General features: G+C 35.0%; 1 protein-coding gene across 8 annotated transcripts in view; it reads left to right on the top strand.

The window, feature by feature from the left end:
- LOC148946542 (uncharacterized) overlaps positions 1 to 23,669 on the top strand; it is a 217,096-nt gene that overhangs the window by 45,695 nt on the left and 147,732 nt on the right. For 2 of the 8 annotated variants that reach the window (XM_089097430.1, XM_089097429.1), the window contains exons 1-3: positions 2,929 to 3,198; positions 15,923 to 16,146; positions 19,607 to 19,738. In XM_089097430.1, coding sequence (XP_088953556.1) covers positions 15,942 to 16,146; positions 19,607 to 19,738 — 337 coding nt within the window. In that variant the 5' untranslated portion in view covers positions 2,929 to 3,198; positions 15,923 to 15,941. Of the gene's footprint in view, positions 1 to 2,928; positions 3,199 to 15,922; positions 16,147 to 19,606; positions 19,739 to 23,669 lie in introns of those variants that run through there. The other 6 variants (XM_089097431.1, XM_089097432.1, XM_089097427.1 and 3 more) reach the window with 5 other exon arrangements.

The raw sequence follows: 23,669 nt of genomic DNA, 5'->3' as shown, positions 1-23,669 counted from the left end.
ACTACTATACAGGCATATTTTAATTAAATATTTAATATGTAGAGTTGGTTAGGTTAGGTTTTTGATATAATGCGATCTTGGCGACCTGCTCGCCATGCCTTAAGGCATGCCATTAATGAGAATCCTTGATCCCCACCCCTCAGCTTTTGATATTGTTTTTCATATGGTACAACCATCTCAGGTAGTATATTGCGTGTTTAACCTGAAATTGACTCTTCACATACTCTCTTCACAGAAATCATACAACCTATTTGAGCCATGAACTGTGAAGATTGGGTCTAAAGAAAGCACAGATTAATTCATCTTTATCTCGACTGCGAGACATTGAGGACATCACTCATGTCCTCTGAAGAGTCCGTCTGCAGCCATGCTGTAGACATCTTTAAGGGACATTGCAGGCTGGTTAAGGAATGTGATAAAAAAGAAAACATATATATATATATATATATATATATATATATATATATATATATATATATATATATATATATATATATATATATATATATATATATAAACAAATTAAACTAAGCATCCTTAGCACGGCCGTACATGGAGGAGGGTCTCCGGGTCCGTGTTCCCCGAAACCTTAAATTGGTCCCGAGTTTCTGAGTAGGTCTTAATCAAATTATCAATAAAATTCGTGTTTATCATTGCCCCATTCCCCCCCCCCCCCAAAAAGAAACGCTTGCATGCCTGATCCATAGTTACAATGGAGATTTGTTCTCAAATTTTGATCTGGATAAAGGTTTTCTGTCCACTTTTGAGAGAAAACGAGTTAGAAAGTGAGATAACAGTCCCTTGTAAAACTGGTAGAAAAACCAGGCTTGTAATATCTTTATCTAGTAAATTTCTACACAACAAAGCTGCTTCAACAACGATGACATGGATAACCTTTTTGGGAAAGTGTTTAAGACACGCTTGGTAGATTATTTGATTTTATTTTTGCTCATTTTTTGTTAAATCGAGTTCTTTACTTTTCTTTGAAAAACTTATTTTGTGGGAAAAGTTTTTTTTAATTAATTTACATTTATGATAGTTATCTCTAATAAAACAACTAAGACAAACATTTTATGAGACTAAACAATTAAGACTACTAATGAGTAAATCGAATTTGAATGAAAATAAAGTAAAAATTTGGGTACTTGTCTAGTATAGGAGCTAAGTCAAACAGGTTTCTTCGTTAGTTTCTTTCAGCTCAGAGCTTAGCGTGAGACAAGACAAAGACAAGTGACGAATAAGTGGAAAATATATAATTTTGGCTATATTTTTGCACATTCGGGGGGGGGAGGAGGTGAAGGTAAAGTATTTGAAAAGTTTGAAGTTAGAAAACAATTCTTACTACATAATATACAGAATAATTTTACCTAACACATTTCGCATGCATACCCGTTATACTTTACCCCCCCCCCCCTAATGTGCGAATATATAGCTCAAATTTGTTTCTAAATTATTATAATTTCATTATATTATAAATTACATTCAATACAGATCGCAAATTCAATGAAAAGCGGTTCTACTTAGTTTCTATATACATAGGCGCTATAACAGGCAAGTACCAAAATTTGACTTTCATAACCCAAATTTTTTAGTTCCTTCCCACTCCGTTCGTAAGATAAGTTTGACACTTTCAAGAAAAATGTTCAGTTGGATTAGTTTCAGTTGCATTTGGGGGTTGTTTAGTGCTTGCGAGCGGTTTTTACTCTTGGCCAGATGTCACCCCGGTTTTTCAGTTTCGACTTTCTTTTTAGTATTTAAATAATGTGCGTAGCTCTCACCCTGCTTTTACAGGCCGCGGAACCTTGGTGGGAATTACCTTCTTGTCCCTTTTGTTACTAGGGCTTCTGCACAATTAAGTTTAGTTACATTTCAGTTCTTGCTGTCCCTTCTCCAAACCTCCGGGGTAACCTGTAAGGTAAAATCGATGCGATTGAACTCAAGGTTGTCTCGAAAAAAAAAACATAACACCATCTAGTGTTACCTGGCTAGGTCATGAAGTCAATTTATATATTTGTTTTTACTTTTGCTTTGCATTGAATCCAAGTTAAAAGATACGCTGGAGATAAAGGACCAAGCGGTAATTTTTGGTTTTCCTTTTTGACTTTTTCTACCATGGCGTTATCCACTTCCAAAAATAAAGTAAACTGGTACTTTCCCATTATATGGGCCTCTAGGGTTAACCGCTGTAGAGAAGGCAATGATAAAACCCGTTTTTGACATGTTAACCGCTACAGACTAGGCAAGGATAGCGTGGTTTGCATTGCGTATACGATATTAAACTGCGGCTTTTTGGGGTTTAGGGGGGGGGGAGGTACCTAGGTTAGGTTAGGTTACGTATTTAATATATGGTTAGCCTTACCCCCCCCCCCCCACCCCCTAATGTGCAAATATATAGCCCAAATTTGTTTCTAAACTATTATATATTCATCCTATTTTATTTTATTTCATTAGCATTAACCAAACTGGACTTTTTAGAGGCCCATATAATGGGAAAGTACCAGTAAACTACATGGCAACGACGGATCTAGAGCAAAATCTTGGAGGTGGGGGCAATGTGACAAGGGTGCTAGAAAAACCTTGGAGGGAGGTCCCCTGGATCCGCCTCTGCTACGTGGCACGTGTCACGCAAGATACGAATCTTTCACTTTCTACTTTTAGTTTTTCTGTAGTTTCAGTTTTTCTAGTTCGGCTTGGCAATGATAAATTGTCAGTGACTCTAGTAGGTTCTATACTTATTACGCCCACATTAAAGTATCAACGACTAACTTTTATTCAGTTTTACATAATTTGTGTTCGTAGTCATGAATAGGCCTTATTTTGTCACAGGGCATGGGCGATATTGCATTGATTTTCGGAGAGGTGCTCTGGTGTTTTTTTTCCAGACTTGCTCTGTTTCATTCATGCATTTTGTACTTGGCATTGAGAACTTGGTTTAAATGGGATAATTTTTAGTTTGCTTCAAGTGTTAACCGGTTTCATAGATATGTTGATATGTGGTTGAATCAGTAACGTAACTTCGTTGAGTATTCAAATACCTGGTGTTAACTTTGAGCTGAATGGATATACTTTTATTCTGGGAATTTAGTAGGACTGTCAAATTTGAGAGAATTTCTCAAGTGTTAATTTGGAATAATTAAATTTGTGATCAGAAATTCTTATAAAGTGAATGTAACAAAAAATGTGCGTTATTAGTATGAGGTACTGTAGTGGAATGGCTTTGACTCCCCTAAATGTAAAATTCGAGCCTCTATTGGGAGAAATATAAGAATGAAGGGTACTTGTCTGTTAGCCAGTACACAGTCGAGAATTTGGATCTATAAAATCAGACAATAACCGGTTTATTTTACCATACCAGTAAAATTCTACTTTAGCTACTTTTGGCAATCTTGGAAAGGGGTTAGGTTAGAAAAATGAAACTTTCAGGGGTGGGTCTGCAGGCTAAAGTATGTCCTGGGAAGGTATTTTGAAGACTTATCTCCACTCCTTCTCCCTCAAGTGGGTCCTGAAATTTGCCTACATAACAGGTCTATTACCTATTGAAATTTTGACAAAAAACTTTTTCTTAATTTTCAGTTATTAGTTTCTCTTTCTTTGGCTTTAGTTCTGAAAATGCGGAGATACGGAGACAATTAGCTTCGGCTCAGTGGAAAATTACATCGTAGCTTTAATAAATATTTAGTTGGTATTTTGGTTAGGTCAGGTTACATTTTGTATACAGCTCCATTATTCTATCCCGCCCCTAATGTGCGAATAGGCTATATAGCCTAAATTATATATATCCTAACTATCTCCCAAGCGTCTCAGTTGTTTTAACTCCATACCTGTTGTTCAAAATTCTCGAGTGTGTACTGGCTAATAGATAAGTAGCGAATGAATTTTAAATATTTAGCTAATTGTCATCACTATTATTTATATTTGCTATTATATTATATCATCCATTTCCTAGTACGCTAGTATTTTTTCTAAACTATTTTCTGTGACTACCAGATTGGAACAGAAGCAACAAATTTTCCCACCGAATTGAGGGGTCCCGTAATAAACACTCCCCAAACAGGGGCAGATCCAGGTCCGTTCCCAAGATTTTTCTGGCCCCCTCATTCCGTTTTTTCCTATTTTAAGCTTTAAAAAAACGGTACTGTTCTATTAGCTGGAAGACACGCGAGAAGTGAAGTTTGGTTAATGATAATGAAATGAAACAAAATAGGATAAAAATATAAGGTACTTGTGCATTAAATGTCACCCACCGCTATATCAAACAGTTCGTGGTAACGAACTGTAAGTAAGGAGCGACCCGGCTCAATGGTAACCGAAACTCTAGAAAACGTGTTTTTGATGCCAATAGATATATCAAAAGAATCAGATTTCAATGCTGATTTCAAATATATAACTTTCATCAAGTTTAGAGCTACCCATCAAGAGTTACGCGCCTGAGAAAATTTGGCTGATTTTCGGAAAAAGTAGGAAAGGCCCCCTTAAAATTATAAAACCTTAATGAAAATCCCACCATCATATTCAGCGTATCAGAGAACGTTACTGTAGAGGTTTCAAGCTCTTGTCTACAAAAATGTGGATTTTTGCATTTTTTGCCAGAAGAAAGATCACGGAGGCGGGTTTATTTGTTTGTTTGTTTTTTTTGTTGTTTTTTTTTACCCAGGGGTGATCGTATCGACCCAGTGGTCATATAATATAGTGGGAGGGCTCATTGGAAAGGAAATTAAAAGTTATATTGCCCTTTTTAAGTGACCAAAAAAAATGGAGGGCAACTAGGCCCCCTCCCTCGCTTATTTTTTTACCAAAGTCACCCGATCAAAATTTTGAGATAGCCATTTTGTTCAGCATGGTCGAAAATATGATAAATATGTCTTTTGGGATGACTTAATCCCCGAAGTACCCAGAGGGAGGGCTAAAAGATATGAACTTTACCCAATGTTAACATATAGTATTGGTTATTCGGAAGTATACAGAAGTTTTCAGGAGGTTTTTCTTCTGCTAGTGGGCGGGAGGGGGGGGTCGGGGGTTATGTTGGAGGATCTGTTCATGAAGGAAGTTTTCATGGGGGAAGGGAAATCGCCATGAAGGGGGCGCCGGACTTGCCAGCATTATTTATTGGTTATTGGGAAGTATACAACCATTTTCAGGAAGGATTTTTTCTGGAGGGGGGCTAGAGGAGGGAGTTACTCTGGAGAATATTTCCGTAGAGGATGTTTCTTTGGGGTAAGGGACATTTCTATGAAGGGGGCGCCGGATTTCCAAGCATTATTTAAAAAACGAGCAGAAATTAAATTAAAAAAAACCAAGTTTTTTCAACTGAAATGTAAGAAGGAATATTAGAACTTAAAACGAACAGAAATTATAACGTATGTGAGGGGGTTCTCCTCCAAGTCAATACCTCGCTCTTTAAGCTACAGTTTTTTTTTAGTGCTTTAAAAAGAGCTATCTATTCTAATTAAACGGCCTTTGTGATTCAGGGGTTTTTGAATCATATTTTTTTTTAACTTTTAACGTAAAGAGCGTGGTATTGACTAGGGGAAGAACCCCCTCATACACGTAATAACATATACGTAATAAAAATAATAATAAAAAAACAAGGGATACAGCTCAATAGTAATCGAAACTTAAAAATGGAATTTTGATGTCAATAAATCAAACAGTTCGTGGTAAAGAACTGTAAGTACGGAGAGACCCGGCTCAATGGTAACCGAAACTCTAAAAAACGGGTTTTTGATACCAATAGATATATCAAAAGAATCAGATTTCAATGCTGATTTCAAATATATAACTTTCATCAAGTTTAGAGCTACCCATCAAAAGTTACGCGCCTGAGAAAATTTGGCTGATTTTCAAAAAAAGGGGGAAAGACCCCTAAAAGTTATAGAACCTTAATGAAAATCACACCATCATATTCAGCGTATCAGAGAACCCTACTGTAGAGGTTTCAAGCTCCTATCTACAAAAATGTGGATTTTTGCATTTTTTGCCAGAAGAAAGATCACGGAAGCGTGTTTATTTGTGTTTATTTGTTTTTTTTTTTTTTTTTTTTTCCCCAGGGGTGATCGTATCGACCCAGTGGTCCTAGAATAGCGTGGGAGGGCTCATTGGAACGGAAATTAAAAGTTTTAGTGCCCTTTTTAAGTGACCAAAAAAAATGGAGTGCAACTAGGCCCCCTCCTACGCTTATTTTTTTACCAAAGTCACCCGATCAAAATTTTGAGATAGCCCTTTTGTTCAGCATGGTCGAAAATATGATAAATATGTCTTTTGGGATGACTTAATCCCCCGAAGTACCCAGAGGAGGGCTAAAAGATATGAACTTTACCCAATGTTAACATATAGTATTGGTTATTCGGAAGTATACAGAAGTTTTCAGGAGGTTTTTTTCTGCTAGTGGGAGGGAAGGGTGGGTCGGGGGTTATGTTGGAGGATCTGTTCATGAAGGAAGTTTTCATGGGGGAAGGAAATCGCCATGAAGGGGGCGCCGGACTTGCCAGCATTATTTATTGGTTATTGGGAAGTATACAACCATTTTCAGGAAGGATTTTTTCTGGAGGGGGGCTAGAGGAGGGAGTTACTCTGGAGAATATTTCCGTGGAAGATGTTTCTTTGGGGCAAGGGACATTTCTACGAAGGGCGCGCCGGATTTCCAAGCATTATTTAAAAAACGATCAGAAATTAAATAAAAAAAAACCAAGTTTTTTCAACTGAAATGTAAGAAGGAATATTAGAACTTAAAACGAACAGAAATTATAACGTATGTGAGGGGGTTCTCCTCCAAGTCAATACCTCGCTCTTTAAGCTACAGTTTTTTTTTAGTGCTTTCAAAAGAGCTATCTATTCTAATTAAACGGCCTTTGTGATTCAGGGGTTTGTGAATCAAATTTTTTTTAACTTTTAACGTAAAGAGCTTGGTATTGACTAAGGGGAGAACCCCCTCATATACGTAATAACATATACGTAATAAAAAAAACAATAAAAAAACAAGCGATACGGCTCAATAGTAATCGAAACTTTTAAAAACGGAATTTCGATGTCAACAAATGTATCAAAAGAATGTGTTTATAATGCTGATTCTAAATATATAAATTTTATTAAGTTTAGTATTACTCATCAAAGGCAACAAGCCTGAGGAAATTTACTCGATTTTTTAAAGAGGGGGAAACATCCCCTACAAGTGGAAGAATTTTAATGAAAATCACAACGTCAGATTCAGCGTATCAGAAAACCCTATTACATAGGTTTCAAGCTCATATCTGCAAAAATCTGCAACTTTGAATTTTTGCCAGAAGAAAAATATACGAGTATAGAAGTTAGTTACTTAATTTAATTTGTAAAGACATCAATTTAGAAAAAGAAAAGTAAAATTTTTATGAAAATAAAAGCTGCATTAACTAAAAAACGATCAGAAATTAAATAAAAAAAACAAGTTTTTTAAACTGAAAGTAAGGAGCGACATTAAAACTTAAAACGAACAGAAATTATTCCGTATATGAAAGGGGCTGTCCCCTCCTCAACGCCTCGCTCTTTATTCCGTATATGAAAGGGGCTGTCCCCTCCTCAACGCCTCGCTCTTTACGCTAAAGTTTTTTATTGTTTTAAAAAAAAATTGTGAGACAGTCAAACTTTAGCGTAAAGAGCGAGGCGTTGAGGAGGGGACAGCCCCTTTCATATACGGAATAAAGAGCGAGGCGTTGAGGAGGGGACAGCCCCTTTCATGTACGGAATAATTTCTGTTCGTTTTAAGTTTTAATGTCGCTCCTTACTTTCAGTTTAAAAAACTTGTTTTTTTTATTTAATACTGTACAAGGAACTACTACAGGAAACCAGACAAACGGGTATTTTCTAGATAAATGGATGGCAAAGCGTGATTTAAAATTGCTTTACAATATTTAAACTGTTGTTTTTTTTTTTTTAGGGGGGCAAAGGTATCTAGGTTAGGTTACGTATTTAATATATGCTATTTTTACCCCCCCCCCCCTTAATGTGCAAATATATAGCACAAATTGTTTCTAAACTATTATATATTCATCCTAGTTTGTTTCATTAGCATTAGCCAAACTTGACTTCTTTCGTGGGTAAAGTATAATGCACAAGTACCAAATATAATAGTTCAGAAACAAATTTCGGCTATATGTTTGCACATCAGGGTGGTGGGGATAAAGCATAGCATATATTAAATACGTAACCTAACCTAGGTATCTTTTTTTGCCCCTTCAACCCCGAAAAACTAAATTTTAAATATTGTAAATGGGATGTGATAGCCTACCCCTGTTTGCAATGCTCGGCATAGGAATTCTCCGTTAAAATAATCTGCTCGAGTAGTTTCTTTTATCATGTTCGCTATACGATATGTCGCGTGTCTTCCAGCTAATAGAAAAGTACCAAAATAAACTTTTCAATTTGGTCAATTATTGGCGCCCTTGTCACATTTTCTCACATTGTCACAAATTTTCTAACATTTTATCATTATTTTTATATCATTTCCTAGAACTTTTGTGAGTCAGCAGTTTAATTGATATATAAATCGAGACGAAAAACTGGGAATCGTGGATGCATTTCTTCCGAAAGGTCGCCAACTTTTCAAGGGGTGTATGGTGGAACCTTGTCAAGCGTTTAGGGGACTTTATCACGCGTGGAAAAGTTCTGGTAAGCGCCTCAGAACTATGTGGTACATATGGCGCTCCAATATGTACATCAAGTGGGAGAAAGTGGGTAGGTGGAAAGTGGGAACTTAGGGCCAAAGAGTATAGAAACTGATTAGAGAGGTACCATTGGCTCTTTGACAGGTGGGTACTTTTGTCTTATAGCCACCACACTCATGATGTATCCCGAACACGAGACAAAAGCCGGTTTTCATGGTCTTTATACCAGACAATATTAGCTTCGGCTTGGTGGGAAGCTACATTGTAGCTATATTTTAATTAGATATTTAGTTGGTATTTTGCTTAGTTTAGGTTAGTTTACGTATCTAATATAACAGTCTGGGCGGCCCCCTTCCATAATTTTTGTTGTGGTTTTCATAATTTTGTTGATAAAGTATTATGTTTTCATCGTATTTTGTTTTATTTCATTAGCATTAACCAAAGTTCAATTCTCGACAGAACTTGAGCGTGGTGGCTATAAGACACAAGTACCGACAGGTGTTTAGTAGAAATTAAAAAAAACTGCTGGCATTATTGACAGTGCAGCATTGACCAGCAGAACTATGATAACAAGGCTTAATTTGTAGCCATTTTAATTTGAATATGAGAACCATCTATTGCATTAACAAAAAAAATCATGAAGATCGAAGTTTACTAGATTCAACCTTAAATTGTCTGAAAATAAGTTAATTGTTTTGTTCTTAAACTATTTGTTTCTTAATCCTCAAATAGTTGAGACTAAGGTTTATAGGTATAAATTTAGGACCCGTACTGGTAATAAGAAGACATGTTAAGAAAACAATTCTTACTTCATAATATGCATAATTATCCTAGTTAACATATTATCCAAACCTTCATCCTCACTATTTTCCTTGTTTTTCTAGTTTTACAGTCACATTTTTCAATCTTTTGTCTTTTCTCCAAGTCTTGAAAATCGTTTTAAAACAAACACCCAAGAGTCATCTAGTTAACCTAACCTACAATTATTAATATTAGCCTGTATCTTTTTGGCAGATGGCAGTGATGGTGTTTAACTTTGTTGTATAGAATAATTGAAAACGGGAAAATGCAATCAAATATGTTTGTTTTTCACAATATTGTTAAAAATAATTGTATAACAGTGAAAATAGTGATGACGAAGGTGCTCCCCTTGGAAAATATGTTAATTGGGTTTATTATGCATGTTATGAAGTGAGAATTGTTTTCTTAAGATGTGTCCTCATGACCAGTACTGGTCCTAAATTTATACCCGTTTAGATTCAGAACTAATTAAAGATGTACGCTAATATACCCCTTTTTCCCGTTGTGCAAAAAGGGGTTCATTCACGTCCGGCCAACGCAAAGCATAAGCACAGATATAAAAATTTGACTGTAAGTTTTGTTTAGGTTTCTACAACTAAATGTATGATTCTGCTGATTGATGATAGAAGGTGTTGTTTTTCACTCTGAGACGAAATTATTTTGCCTTATCGGATTCCCATGTTCTTTGTCTGGGTTTGAAGGGCTGGTTTAAGGCTTCCATGTTTCAAGGGCTGGGCAAACTTACCTTAGCGTTTTCTTTTTATGTTTTAAAAGTGTGCGAGCGATAAGTTTACTTTTTCATAGGAAAAATATAATATTTTTGACAAATATTTTAAATTTGGATCACATGAACACTCAACAAAGAAAAGTCGTTTGGCCAAGCCATCAAGTAGTATGTTAAGTGAGACTGTAGGATATTAACCTTTTATAATAGCCAAGTCCAGAAATCCTGCATTAAACATATTTGAGGGACTACGCAACAATTTTCGTGAGGGGGGGGGTATAATTAAATAAATAATTTGATAATTGAATTATTTCGTCATTTGAAGAAATTATTCTGATGATAAATTTGATCCTTTGAATCATTTCAAATCAGTTATTCAAATTAATGAAATAGCTCAAAAGATTGCATATGATACAGCCCTATTGAAAAATACGTCCGTTTTTAGCTTTGAAAAGTCGCTACGTTTATCCAGCCCTTTGGGTAAACTTCTCGCATGCTGATCATGGTCTACGTTGCTCAGGTACCGATCTCCTGATTCAATGCTTTCTGCCGAGAGTGCAGTGCCTGGTTGGGGGCAAGTCATCCAACGCTTTCAGTGTTTTTCCTCCGAATTTCTCCAGGTATCCATTTGAAGCTGGGTTGTCTCTGGTTAAGCTTAGAGTCACACCATTGACCCCCGTTCCAAACCAAATAACCAGCGACACCTTTAGGTATCGTTTTATTTATTTTTTTTAATTTTTTAACTTAATTTTTTTTAATTTTTTAATTTAATTTTTAAATTTTTAAATTTAATTTTTTAAATTTTAAAATTTTTTAATTTTAATTTAATTTAATTTTTTAATTTTTTTTTAACTTTATTATTTATTTATTCTGCTTTAAATTTTTGAAACTTACCTAGCGTAGGCCTAAAATACGCTCAAAATGAGAATTGACCTAGAAAGAAATTGTAGTTCGAAAGCTGGCATGAACTACCGCCGTGTTTAGTTTAAAAAACACTACGTCTGTTCAGTCCTTTAGGCACAGTTTCGTGGCATTTTTTTTTAAATGTTTGGCACCTGCCTTGCTTAAAAGGATTGGACCGTTCGGTTTACTAAACCGGTCGCTTTTTGTTCAGTGTCGGCTAAATGCGTCGTTATTATCCCATTGTAATTGTTAAGTAACAGCTTATTATCACCTGAAGAAATTGACCAGTAGATGTGCTAATAATTATTTGTGTATCTTTTGGCAATACAACGTTTGAACAATAGGTGCAGTGAATATGTTATGAATTTTCACTTCCTTTATAAAAGTAGGGACGTAAACAAGGGGAGGGTGTGTTTGAATTCTCCTTTTTTGTACTGAATTCCCATAATTTTACAATGTTTCTATAATTTGTACGGAAAGAATCGTTTTTGTGGGGCACTATCACTTAATTATTTTGAATCACCGTCTTAATTAATTAATTAATCTATTAATTATAACATTCATTATTTGGTCATCATTTGGGTCAAAATGTGCGTATTGACCTGTCCTGCCCCTATGAGTCTTCAATGTAAAAATACTCTAATTTACTGCTGAAAATCGGAAATTTTTGTATGAACTGAATACTTCATTGGGACGTGAATCTAATGCATTCTAAGTCCAATGCATTGTATCACCCATCACCTGTTTTGTAGCTATGTAACCGGTTTTCTGAGATGTGACCTAAGCGTAATTCTTGAGTGTGTTTCCAACACAGTTTATAGACTAATTATATAAACTGTGGTTTCCAATAACCGACAAGTACCATGCTAATAATTATTTGTATATGTTTTGGCAATACAATGCTTGAAGAATAGGTGCAATGAATATGTTATGAATTTCCCCATCCTTTATAAAAGTAGGAACGTAAGCAAGGGAAGCGGGGCGTTTGAATTCTCCTTCTTTTACTGAGTTCCCATAATGTTGAAATGTTTCTATAATTTGTACACAAAGAATCATTTTTGCGGGGCACTATCATTTAATTATTTTGAAAGATTGTCATTTGGGTCAAGATATGTGTATTGTCCTGCCCTTGCCCCTAGGGGTCCTCCAATGTAAAAATACTCTACGGCTGAAAATCTGAAATTTTTGCTATGAACTGAATATGTTATTTTGACGTGAAGGGAAGCTCCTAAATAGCTGAAATATATCTGCTCCTCTCCAAAGTCATGAAACCCTCCTCCACAATTGAAAAAACGCGAGAAAAATGAGTTCTTCTTACACGACCATTTTCGCTAAGTTTACGATTTGCAAAACTTGGCTGTTATTGCGTGTTCTGTGAAACTTTTTTATAAAAAAGAATCATAAAACCGTGTCAAGATGTGACCACAGAAAAAACAAGCGGTCCCAAAATTAGCTCAAACAGCTTGTGTCTATCTGTGCATCCAATGGGTCAGTGAACTCTCCTTAAACTGTCTTGAAAATGTGATGTATTAATTAAGCTGCTTGGATGCAGCATAAAGAGAAGGCGCCCATATGTCCCCTCTCTTCCTCAGCTTTCAAGATAATTTCTATTTTCCATCAGTTTTAAGCATTTTAGTGTAACGACATAGGAAGAGCTCGTCTGAAAAATGTAAGGGCTTCTACTTTTTACTTGAAGCAACTCCATTTTAATTCCGTGTCAGCGTAGTGGATTGGTGCTCTGCTTTTTAATATTGGGCCCGGGGTTTGATTCACGCTGCCGTAAGGTTGGGCGACAGGCTTGCTACCTGTTTATGTCAAAAAAAAAAAAAAAAAAAAAATGGATCCAGTGACTGAAGCGTCAATTCGACACCCTATGCGCTATCAATTACTCTAGAGCAGGGCTTCCTAAACTTTTTTCATTCACGACCCCATTTATCCTGGCAACCCCATATAAATATAATTGAAAGACAAATAAATATTTTTTGATGATTCATTTAGGCAACAATATACACATGAAAATATATAGTTTTAGAATTTGTTTAGAAACAGACAAAAATCTAAAATAAAAAATTCCACAAAAGTTGAAAAGTTATCTTTATTATACTTACAAAATACATATGCCCTATTTTCCGTCAAAATTGTATTTTTTTTTTCAATAACAAATAAAAGAGAATTCTGACCGTCTTAGTTCAATCGAATAAAAAAAAAAAAAAAAAAATAATAATAAATATTAATAATAAAATAATATAAATATAATATAATAAAATATAAATAAAATAATATAAATAAAATAATAATAATAAAAATAATAATAATAAAAAAATAAAAAAAAAAATAAAAATAATAAAAAAATAATAAAAAAAATCTAAAATAAAAAATTCCACAAAAGTTGAAAAGTTGTCTTTATTATACTTACAAAATACATATGCCCTATTTTCCGTCAAAATTGTATAATTTTTTTTAAATAACAAATAAAAGACCGTCTTACCGTCTTAGTTCAATCGAATATATTCGAACGCAGTTGTTGGGTGGTAAATATTAAATTAAAATGAAAGGAAACACTTAAGTGAGATGTTTTTTATTGCATAACAAATTAAATTTTTGTGGAATGTGTAGCACTGTTAGACGTAATACCTCTTCAGCAATTTTTTACGTTGAAGGATATTGGGGTTTGATATGTGTTAAAACTCAGAAAGTAACTTCACATAAATTTGTGATGTTGAATGGCAGAAGAACATATAATGACATGTCTGTCATGATGGGAAATTCAGTTCTAGTTCTGATCCAGAATTCAGTCAAGGGCTTTTTTGGAAATTGTAGTTTTAAGTTTGAATCACTCGAAAGCTCAGCAAATTCCTCTTAAGCTTTAAGTGGCATGTGATCAATCTCAGTTAAATCAATACAAAACGGATTTAAAGCTACATTTTTGAAATGAATATTTAATAAAAAAAAAAATATGTCCGGAACTAAGTTTCTAGCGCTTTTAAGTGATCTACAATAATTTTTGCAATAAAAGTTTTACAATGATTTCTCTCGATTATAAAATTGTCGACACTGGAAAATATTTCGAACGATTTTTTTTCTATCCTATCTTTCCAAATTTTTATCTTTTTAATAAAACTTTCAATTTTATCGTTAGAATTTAAAAGTAAATATATCGCAGTTTTTTCCTTGAAGAGACAAGTTGAGATTGTCTAATCTCGCAAAGATATCCGACAAATAACACAGCTTGGATAGTCATAAGTCGTTTTGAAGAAAAGCAACAAGTTCAAATTTTCGTTTGGTTAAGAATTTTTCAATTCCGCCTTTTAATAATAATTATCTTCTTAAACTATGACTTTTTGACTACTATCTTACTTCTTCGTGCAATAATAAAGTTTTGTAGACGGAATCCATAGATATCCTTAGATAAATTTGAAAATAAGTGACTGTTAAAGGCATGGCTCTTGATAAAATTTATAATCGTAACAGCATTTTGAAGCACATCGTTCAATTATGGTGCTATTTTTTTTGCTGCAAGGGCCTCTCGATGAATAAGGCAGTGAGTAAAAGATATGGTCATAATGAGTAGCTTAAAAAAATTGGGTGCTGGTGTATTATGTGGGCACTCCTAAAGACGGCAGGTTTGGTTAATGCTAATGTAATATTTTAAATATAATAGTTTAGAAACAAATTTGGGCTATATATTTGGACATTAGGGGGGTGGGGGTAAACCATAGCATTTATTAAATACGTAGCCTAACCTAATTTAGGTACCTCCCCCCCCCCCCCCAAACCACGAATAGCAACAGTCTAAATATCGTAAACGCAATGAAAACCACGCTTTGTATTCCATTTCTCTATAGCGTTCTCTTGCAAATAAGCCGTTTGGCGAGTTTCGTCTCTCGTACAATATATAGCAGTGCCCACATAATGCACCAGTACCAAAAATTGTTTAAAACCAATGTTTTTGCCCGTCATCGCTTTTGTACCATCTGTGCATTTTCCACAGCAATTTTTCCATTCTAGACCTCCAGTCTTTTAAAATTCATCAACTTTACAATATATGTCTTTTTTTAGTATGTTATAAATATTTGACTTTAATATTTAAATATTTGACTGTAAAATCTCTTGCGACCCCACGGTTTTGCTACGCTACCCCATTTGGGGTCGCGATCCATAGTTTTGGAAGGCCTGCTCTAGAGGATATTTGTCCTTTAACTCCCCATTTTACGTATAGACACCACACAGTCAACAACTATTTGTAAGTTGCTATAATGTATATTGCCGTGTAACTATTATAGGCTTCCGCTAAATGAGAAAAAATATTTATTATTAATGTTATTTGGTGGCTTTACTTACCCAGAACCTGGTGACAAGCCTGCCATGTCATCAACCAGGTGGTCAATATTCCAGCCCAAATTTTAATTTACAGGTTGATTTATAGATCTACCTCTAAAACCGTTTTTTGGCTAATTGAGTTTTTTGTTTGTGTTTGATGTTGCTAGACAAAGCGTATCTCAGACAACATGAGTAAAAAATACATACCGTGACTGGACAAGAAATATTTTGCCCCCTTCTCCAAAACACAGATTTGGTTACTCCCTCCCTCGCCCCTTCCAAAAACACTTGATCGCTCAGCCGAGAGACAAAATAGGGTAACCCTAGTTTGTCTAATAGGGTAGACAAAAGGGTAGCTTTAGCTACCCGTTTTATGACCTCACATAATTGGCTTGGTGTTATGGACACTTGCCAATTATATAAAGTAAGATATCTAGTAAATTCAAAACGAAAATTTGCAAAGTAGAATGTCTTTCGTTGATTAAGCTCCTGTATCTCTGCTAATAACGCACACATATTTAATTATGCAAAAAAATAGATGACGCAGTTTAAGTGAAATGGCGTTTAAAGTGCAAACCGTATATTTTGCTGCAACTTCAGCTGGCTCTGGTCCTGGAAAAATGAAAGGATATTGCATAAGTAATCGATCAGGCATTCCTTTGTCGCAGAGTCTTGAATATCTTAATGTCAGCTTTGAGGAGAAGAAGCAGATGATTGCCTCTTCTTTGTCCATTTCAGACTTTTTGCAGGCCTCCAAAAAAGGTATATCTTGAAGTTATTTCTTTTGTATAGAATATTTAGTGTATCATTTGATATATTAATTTAATGCATTTTATTGTTTAAAAAAAATTTAGAATTGTCAAGTCTATTAATTCCCTAAGACCTGAATCTTCAAAAGTCTCCAACACCAGCTTCAAGAATAAGACATGGATTATCTTTTGCAGTTTGGTATGGGATTTCAGCTAGTTTCCAAACAGGGTTCCACTCCTGCTATTCCTCTGTCCTTTTTTTTTTAATATTTTCCATGATGGATATTATTTTTTTGTTGCTTCTAGTTTTTGTATTGTTGATGGTCAAGTTTTTATTTTTATTTTTATATTTTTTCATCCTCTACTAGTTTTGCTTTTAGAAGGAACCATGAAATGACTATTCCTCATAAAAAATTTAATTAATATACTTCACAAAAGAAATAAAGAGCGATAGAAGCTCTTTTAGACTGAAATATGTGACTTTTCATTCTTAGTTCGCATTTTTTTTTTTTTTTTTGCAAGTGTCCTGGACCGGCTTCCCAAGAAGTTTTTTAGATCAAATTCCCTGATATCCTCTTCTCCAGTGTTAGACGGTCTATATGTGATACGCAAAGTCAAGTAAGATGCCCTAGCTAGAGTCGGGCAAACTATGTGCTTTGCATTTAATCCAAATAGTTTAATTTACATTGTACATGAATTAACGGCACATGAACGGCACATGAATATGTGCCGTTCCAAAGTTTACGCACTGGAGATTTTTGAACAATTTCCTTATAAACAAGATTATCATCTAATTTTTCAATTGTTCCAAAATAGATGTCATTTAACATATTATTGGAAATGCACGAAACTTCTGAAACTTAAACGTTTTGCTTAGAAGCGTAAAGAAAAATTTAGATTTCTAGTGGTAGCCAGTACGCAGATAACAAACTTCCAGTGACAAGGTAGCATCTCGTTAACAAGTATATTAGCATCACAGTTTATATAATTATCCAGTATGATCATTCCCTATCTCACCCATTATAAAAACGCGGACCGGGGTGCGAGTGCTCTGGAGAACGTTTTTGCAGATATAAACATAAGCGGCATCAGATCTCTTCACGGGTAGACAAGTCAGACGCAAAATAATTGGAAATAAGTGGAAACCCGCTATTACGAATAATGCACTTTGTAACAATTTCTCATTGATAGACGCAAACACACTGATCCATAAGTGAAGAAATAAGTGGAAGGAGCTTTTTGTTCGTACCGAGAACGAAGACCAGAAATGATCTGCGATAAAATTACTGGATAATTCTACAAACTGTGATTAGCATGTTCAAAGTGAGTTCCTGCCATTGTCCTTGACTTGAAGCAGGGGCGTCAAGCAATGAAAAATCTAGAAAGGGCGGGGATATGTTTTCAAATTTTAGGATGGAGGTGGTGGTTGTTTTTGGCATATTTTCGGTCGTTTTTGGCATTTTTTTCGGTTTTTCATTGAAAATACCTAAAAGACATTATTTAACGACTCAAAAAGGTATTTTTCAAAATTTAGGAGGAGTAGGTGGTAAAAATATGGGGGGCTATTAACCACCCCCTTCCTCCCCCGATTGACGTCTTTATCGGGAAAATTGTTTCCAAACAGCCAATAACGAACCAATACGCTGACATACCCCTGATTTTTCGACAGAATACAACGTTTAGGGCCATTGACTATAATGACTCGCTCAGATGTTTTTACGTTTGAACAAATAGTTCATAATAAAACCTTGTATTTTGGTTAATTAATCTGCTAAGATTTTACTTCTCTGATCTTCACGTCAATTGGACAATATTTCCGTTTTTGCTTAACCAATATGCTATTTTCTTAGAACTCACTTATCTCAGCCAAAAATACTTCGTGTAAACTTTTCTGCCCTACTTGGTATTAAACAGAGGACTTTGTAATCCTTAGACTGCTGATCAGAGGGCACTGAATTTAAATTTGTCCAAAAACGGTCTAAGAAGCAAGATCAGATTTTCTTTTAAATTATTAATCACATCTTCAAGGCCGTACTCAGGATTTTTTTCGGAAGAGATTTTTTTTTTTTGGGGGGGGGGAGAGGGGTTTACACAAAAAACCACAAAAAATACATACAACATTTTTTTTACGTCCATTCTTGTTACGTTTTTACGAGTCGGGCAACCATTTTGGGTGGGGGGGGGGTTCAAACACCCCCCCCCCTGGATACGGCCTTGCACATCTTGGCAGAAGATGTAAGATCATAGCTGATTAATTAACTAGATTAGCAGAAATTTACCTAGCGCAACAATTGCAAGGTTTCTGAAATAGCATATGACTCAAATGACTTCAATACCATTTTCTTTAAAACAGTTTATATTAGCTGCCCGAAATTGTATTAAATCTTAATTCCTTTTGATATTCAATGTGTTGGGAAAAAACTTCTGGAGAGCATGTCCTATTTCAAGAAACAACAAGCTGTCTCTTTGAAAAATCAATTATAGTTTAGTTATATTAACGGCAGTTTCAAGAGTAATCTAAGCCCAATATCCAAGTCTTGGGCTTAGATAATAAAGTATACTTCCACTTTAATTTGCTTCCGATATGTTTACTTCCGATATGTTTAATCTTATTTTTCCACTGGAATTGTCACTTAAATTTGCTATAAAATCAGCGTCGGAGAAATTAAGTAAAACGTCATTCTGGAAACTTTTCTTTTATTAATCTTTCCTTCAAATGGTTATCCCTGTTTATATCTAATTCGTTTCGAAGTGGAGGTATAGAGAAGCATAAGGACTACCTTTTCGTTCCCTTTTACTGGTTCGAAATTTCACACAGGATACTTTAAAACCAATCACGTCTGAAAAGGCGATTTTTTTCCCCTCTAAAAGCAAGGAATTACGTGATTGGTTTCCGAAAATACGTCATAGATTTAAACCAATGAAATCAAACCACACTTTTACCATGGAATTATAGAAAAAAATAATCTGTTTCTTTGGTAAAACCCTATTACAGAAACGTCTGTAATAACTCCCTTCACAGAGTTATCTCTGTTGATGTCCAAATCATTTCTGATTAAGATTTAAAAATATATTCAAACGGACTTTTGTTGGAATTAATTTAAATTAATTTTTACTCAGTTTGCAACTCAATTTGAATCTCTTGACCACTGATTTGAAGCCGAAATGCTTGCCCATTCTGATTTCCCTTTGATTGGGATTAGGACTACTGATTGAAAATACAGGCCAGTCTTCCTCGAGAGATATAACTTATTTACAAGTTTGAAATTTGAAGATAATGGGATACAGGGAACGGAGCAGAAAATATTGAATAAAGTTTTCATCAATCCTAGAATATAGTCTCGTCTGTAACATGAAGGGAATATAATATAAGGAACATGATAGTAAAGGGATGGTCCTTTGATTGTTAGTGTATATTGGAACTCTGGTTTGATGTATTCTCATTTCCTTCATGTTGGATATTTTTATTTCAGGACGAAAGACATCAAACGGGACAATAAGAACACCCCCACCAAAAAGTAAACTGACCGTATTTGGAAGATTATTTAAGCCATGGAAATGGAAACGAAAAAAGAAATCGGAACGCTTTGAGGCTACATCAAAAGGTTTTTTTTTGTCTTTGGATGACTATATATATTTAAGTTTGAAGTGTAATATTAGGTGTTTTGTCATGGCAGTGTATTTCCTACTTCTGAGTAAATTCCATAGATCCCTGCTCACACGCGTTGAGGGCGCATAGGGTAGATTACTTCCTTCGAGAAATTAAAGAATAGTAGCTTTAACTCCGATCCTTTTCACATATCCCCCCCCCCCCTCACGTGGGTAGGATGTGTATGAACTGACTGTACGTTCAAAGTCAAGGCAACGTACATACTCCATTGCTGATTCTTGCTTACTGGCCGACTAGTCCAAAATAAGTAACTACTTATGGGGCAGCTTCACGCAGGAAATCGCTTAACACGTGGAACAAGGGCATAGCAATAAAACTTGTCGATTATCATTTCTAGATCTATTTAAACGGAGTTTAGCTTGCTAAAAAAAGAGACAGGTATTTGCCGAAACTAGTGGCTTATCATTGTTATTGCTGGCACTACATTTTCAGAAGGGGAAAAAATCGCTTCAAGTTTCAGCCCAAATTAGGTTACATACTATGTTTCTTGTTTTGTACATCTATACGACGGTGTGTTAAATGTGCTCTAATGTTTAATTGACTTTATTCCTTTATTCTTCTTTGAATATTCAAAAATTACTTTTGTTATCATTTACCTTTCTTTAACCACTCCTTTTTTAGTGCTTCGTATAAATCCGGGAGTAAATGATCAAACGATTCAAAATCGAAATTTACGTTGCTCGAATTGGCCAACCAAAATAGAAATACAGTCCCTGGCAAAAGCACGTGTCGGTTTAGATGTTCCATAATTCATTTTTTCTCATCGTTTAACCATTTCACCCCCCCCCCCCCTTATAATGAAAGATATTTTAGTGTTGCAGCAACTGTGTTGCAGCATATTAAGTGTTGCAGCAACTGTGAGTCATGGGTCCCTGTTGAAATGCAACACATATGAACCTTTCTATTGGACTGGGCTCGATTCCAATCAAAGCAAATCTGAAACCGTAGTTTTTCATTCCTACCAAGTTTAATCGAGATCTAGTTAGAGCTTGTGATGTACATGGAGTACAAGTACGTGACTGTTGAGTCACAGATGTTCGATGGAGCATAAAGCCCCCAGAAACCATAATGGAATCCCGAAACCGTAAATGTGAACGTTTGTCAAATGTGGTCATTGCTAGGTTACTCATGGCATGAATTTTGCCCCTCGCAGAGGGTTAATGGATGCTGGACTCACATAACTGTTACTTTTAATTGAGATCCAGCAGTCCATTTCTTTTAGTTACCGTTATCCCACAATAGAGATCCCGCAAGAAATCCCGCAATAGAGGTCGAATCCGGTCAGTATTTTAGAGAAACAATGCGTGGAAATCAACTGACTTTCCACCAAGTTCTTATGAAATCCTAGGACGATTATACCTGATATTCTGAATACACAGGTTTAAGCCTCTCCTCCTCTATCAACAACGCATATACAGGATTGGCTCCAGACTCCAAGAGAATACAAATAGAACACTAGTTTCTACTGCCCGCTAACAGTATCTGAGTGTCTGTCCTAGTACATGTGACAGTGAGAATAAAGCCCTCTTTATGCCCCTTTAAAAACAGGCTCACACTAGGTACAGACCCTCCAAAGGCAAAACTAGGACATTTGCTCATTCTTTTTGCCAAATCTGGTTGAGATTCAGTACTGGGCTCTGGTAGATGTCCTTTGACATAAATTTAGTCTCATCTCCCCACTGCAGAGCCTACGGTCGTGTCCTACCATTTTTTGTTTCAAATCTGACCACACGTTCTGGTAAATGTCGTTACGAGAAGAATTTAGGAGGCCCCTGTTGCTTACGAAATCATTGCTCTAGGGCTCCCTAAACATAGAAAACGAAGCCTAGTGATCACTTTGCAGCAGACTTTGTTAAAATGCGATAATCGGTTCTAGTAGATATCGTGATTATAAAAAGTTGGCATCGACCCATTTCCTGTTCCCCAGAGGTAGGATCGGGTTGAACCCAGAGAAATCGCAAATAGGATCTTTCGCAAAAATAAACTGTCCCTTATTAATTTTAAAAAAAGTTTTTCCGAGGGAAGTAAAGAGCGAAGTTGAAACTTAAAACGGACAAAAATTTATTATTTCACCGTCTATATAATATATATCAATACAACTAAATACAGATAAACAAACTTATTATGTTTCTCTATGTTTTTAGCATTATAGAAAACTAGCGCTTTACTGAAAACACAAAAGTCAAGTATAAGAAACAGGAATATTGATTTTGGAGTCAAAAGTGAGTATGTAGCCTGACGAAAATAATCTGTAAAACTTTCCATAGTCTTACACCAGTTGTGACATCAGTAACTTTCAGTATACAATTAAAATTATCTTAAAAACCTAAGCGTGAAATTAAATATTTTTTTAATAACCGCAAAGTAACTGAAGAGCATACAGAAATATTGGATTAATTTATCAGGTTATATTTTGGTCTCGCCAGGTATAATACCATCAGTGAGTAATATACAATCTTAAATTGTAATAAATATGTTTTAGTATTACTTGAAATGAGGATCAAATAAGACATAATATGCAGAAGTGATACCATATTAAAAGAAAAAAAAAATAAAACAACAATCCTAAAATTGATTGTTGCTTTATCTTAAAAGGGATTGATCGTAAAAGGGATTGATAATATTTTTATTCTGTAAAAAGTGTCTTTAATTGGTTCGCTTTTATTATAGCAAAACTCCTATATTATTTTGTGTTTTCAGTAAAGCGCTAGTTTTCTATAATCCTAGAAACATAGGAAAACATGATCAGTTTGTTTATCTGTATTAGTTTGATTGAAATATATTAGATAGGCTGTGAAGTAATAATTTTTGTCCGTTTTAAGTTTCAACTTCGCTCTTTACTTCCCTCGGAAAAACTTTGTTTTTCTTTAAATTAATCTTTGTTCGTTTTTTTATTAAAATTTAATGTAGAAACAACGCTGCCATGATCTTTTTTATTTATAAGGAGTAATGTATTTTCATTTTAAGTTTTAATATCACTCCTTAGTTTCAGTTGAGAACTTATTTTTAATATGATTTCTAATTTACCGATGTAGGGAAGATAAGACACCTCTAGAAAATACTGCAGACAAATTTGACTGCTACGAAAAACTTTCAGTCTATAACATAAAGTTCATTATCCATACTTCACAAAACAATACATGTTTTTCAGGAAATTTTGTTTTTCGTTGAACAAAAAGCTGCTTTTACTCGGCCGACTTCGTCTGAAAAAGCCATAATGAAGACAGGGCTTTATAAACCGGCTACTGACTAGCAGAAACTAGAAGACTACTATAACAAAAGAGAGCTGTTTAAGGGCTCATTTAAAAGCTTATATTTATACCCAATTGCTTTTTATAAATTTGACTTGATAGCACACTCCCATAAAATGCACATTCGGTTGTTTTCCCTTTTTTTTTCAAGTGAAAAACGTGCCTTTTCCAATCAAATGACAAAAAAAAGTTGTTTTTCAAAAGTTAGGCAGAAGCAAAAAACTAAGGGGGCAAGGACGTCCTTTCCCCTCAATTACTGTCATTAAAACTAGCACACAGGCTTCGTCGCAGAGTTTGAAGTTTGAAGGTTCAATTCAATACTGTTGATCATTCAAGCTAAATTTTTGGTTGATTTCTAGTTGAAAAGTTTTTAGTTTTAGTTAATTTGTTTTCGCAATAACCTTTTACTTTGAAGATGATTTGGCGATTTATGAAACTTACTAAGAGGGTCCGAAAGGGGAGTATATGTGAGGGTTCTTATAAACCTCCAGTTAAGGGCTTTAGACCAAAAATTATTACAATGGTACCGGGTTATGCTTTCAAACTCTTCCACTTAAGAAGTGGCACCAAAAGTGCCGTTTTTAGTGCTATATGGCACTTATGGATGGTAAAATT

Source organism: Artemia sp. Qi Xiang Cuo, chromosome 11 (assembly GCF_049724085.1).
Source record: "Artemia sp. Qi Xiang Cuo chromosome 11, ASM4972408v1, whole genome shotgun sequence".
NCBI classification, from domain to species: domain Eukaryota; kingdom Metazoa; phylum Arthropoda; class Branchiopoda; order Anostraca; family Artemiidae; genus Artemia; species Artemia sp. Qi Xiang Cuo.
The sequence above is the reverse complement of the archived record's forward strand: the minus strand, read 5'-3'. Positions and strand labels throughout refer to the sequence as shown.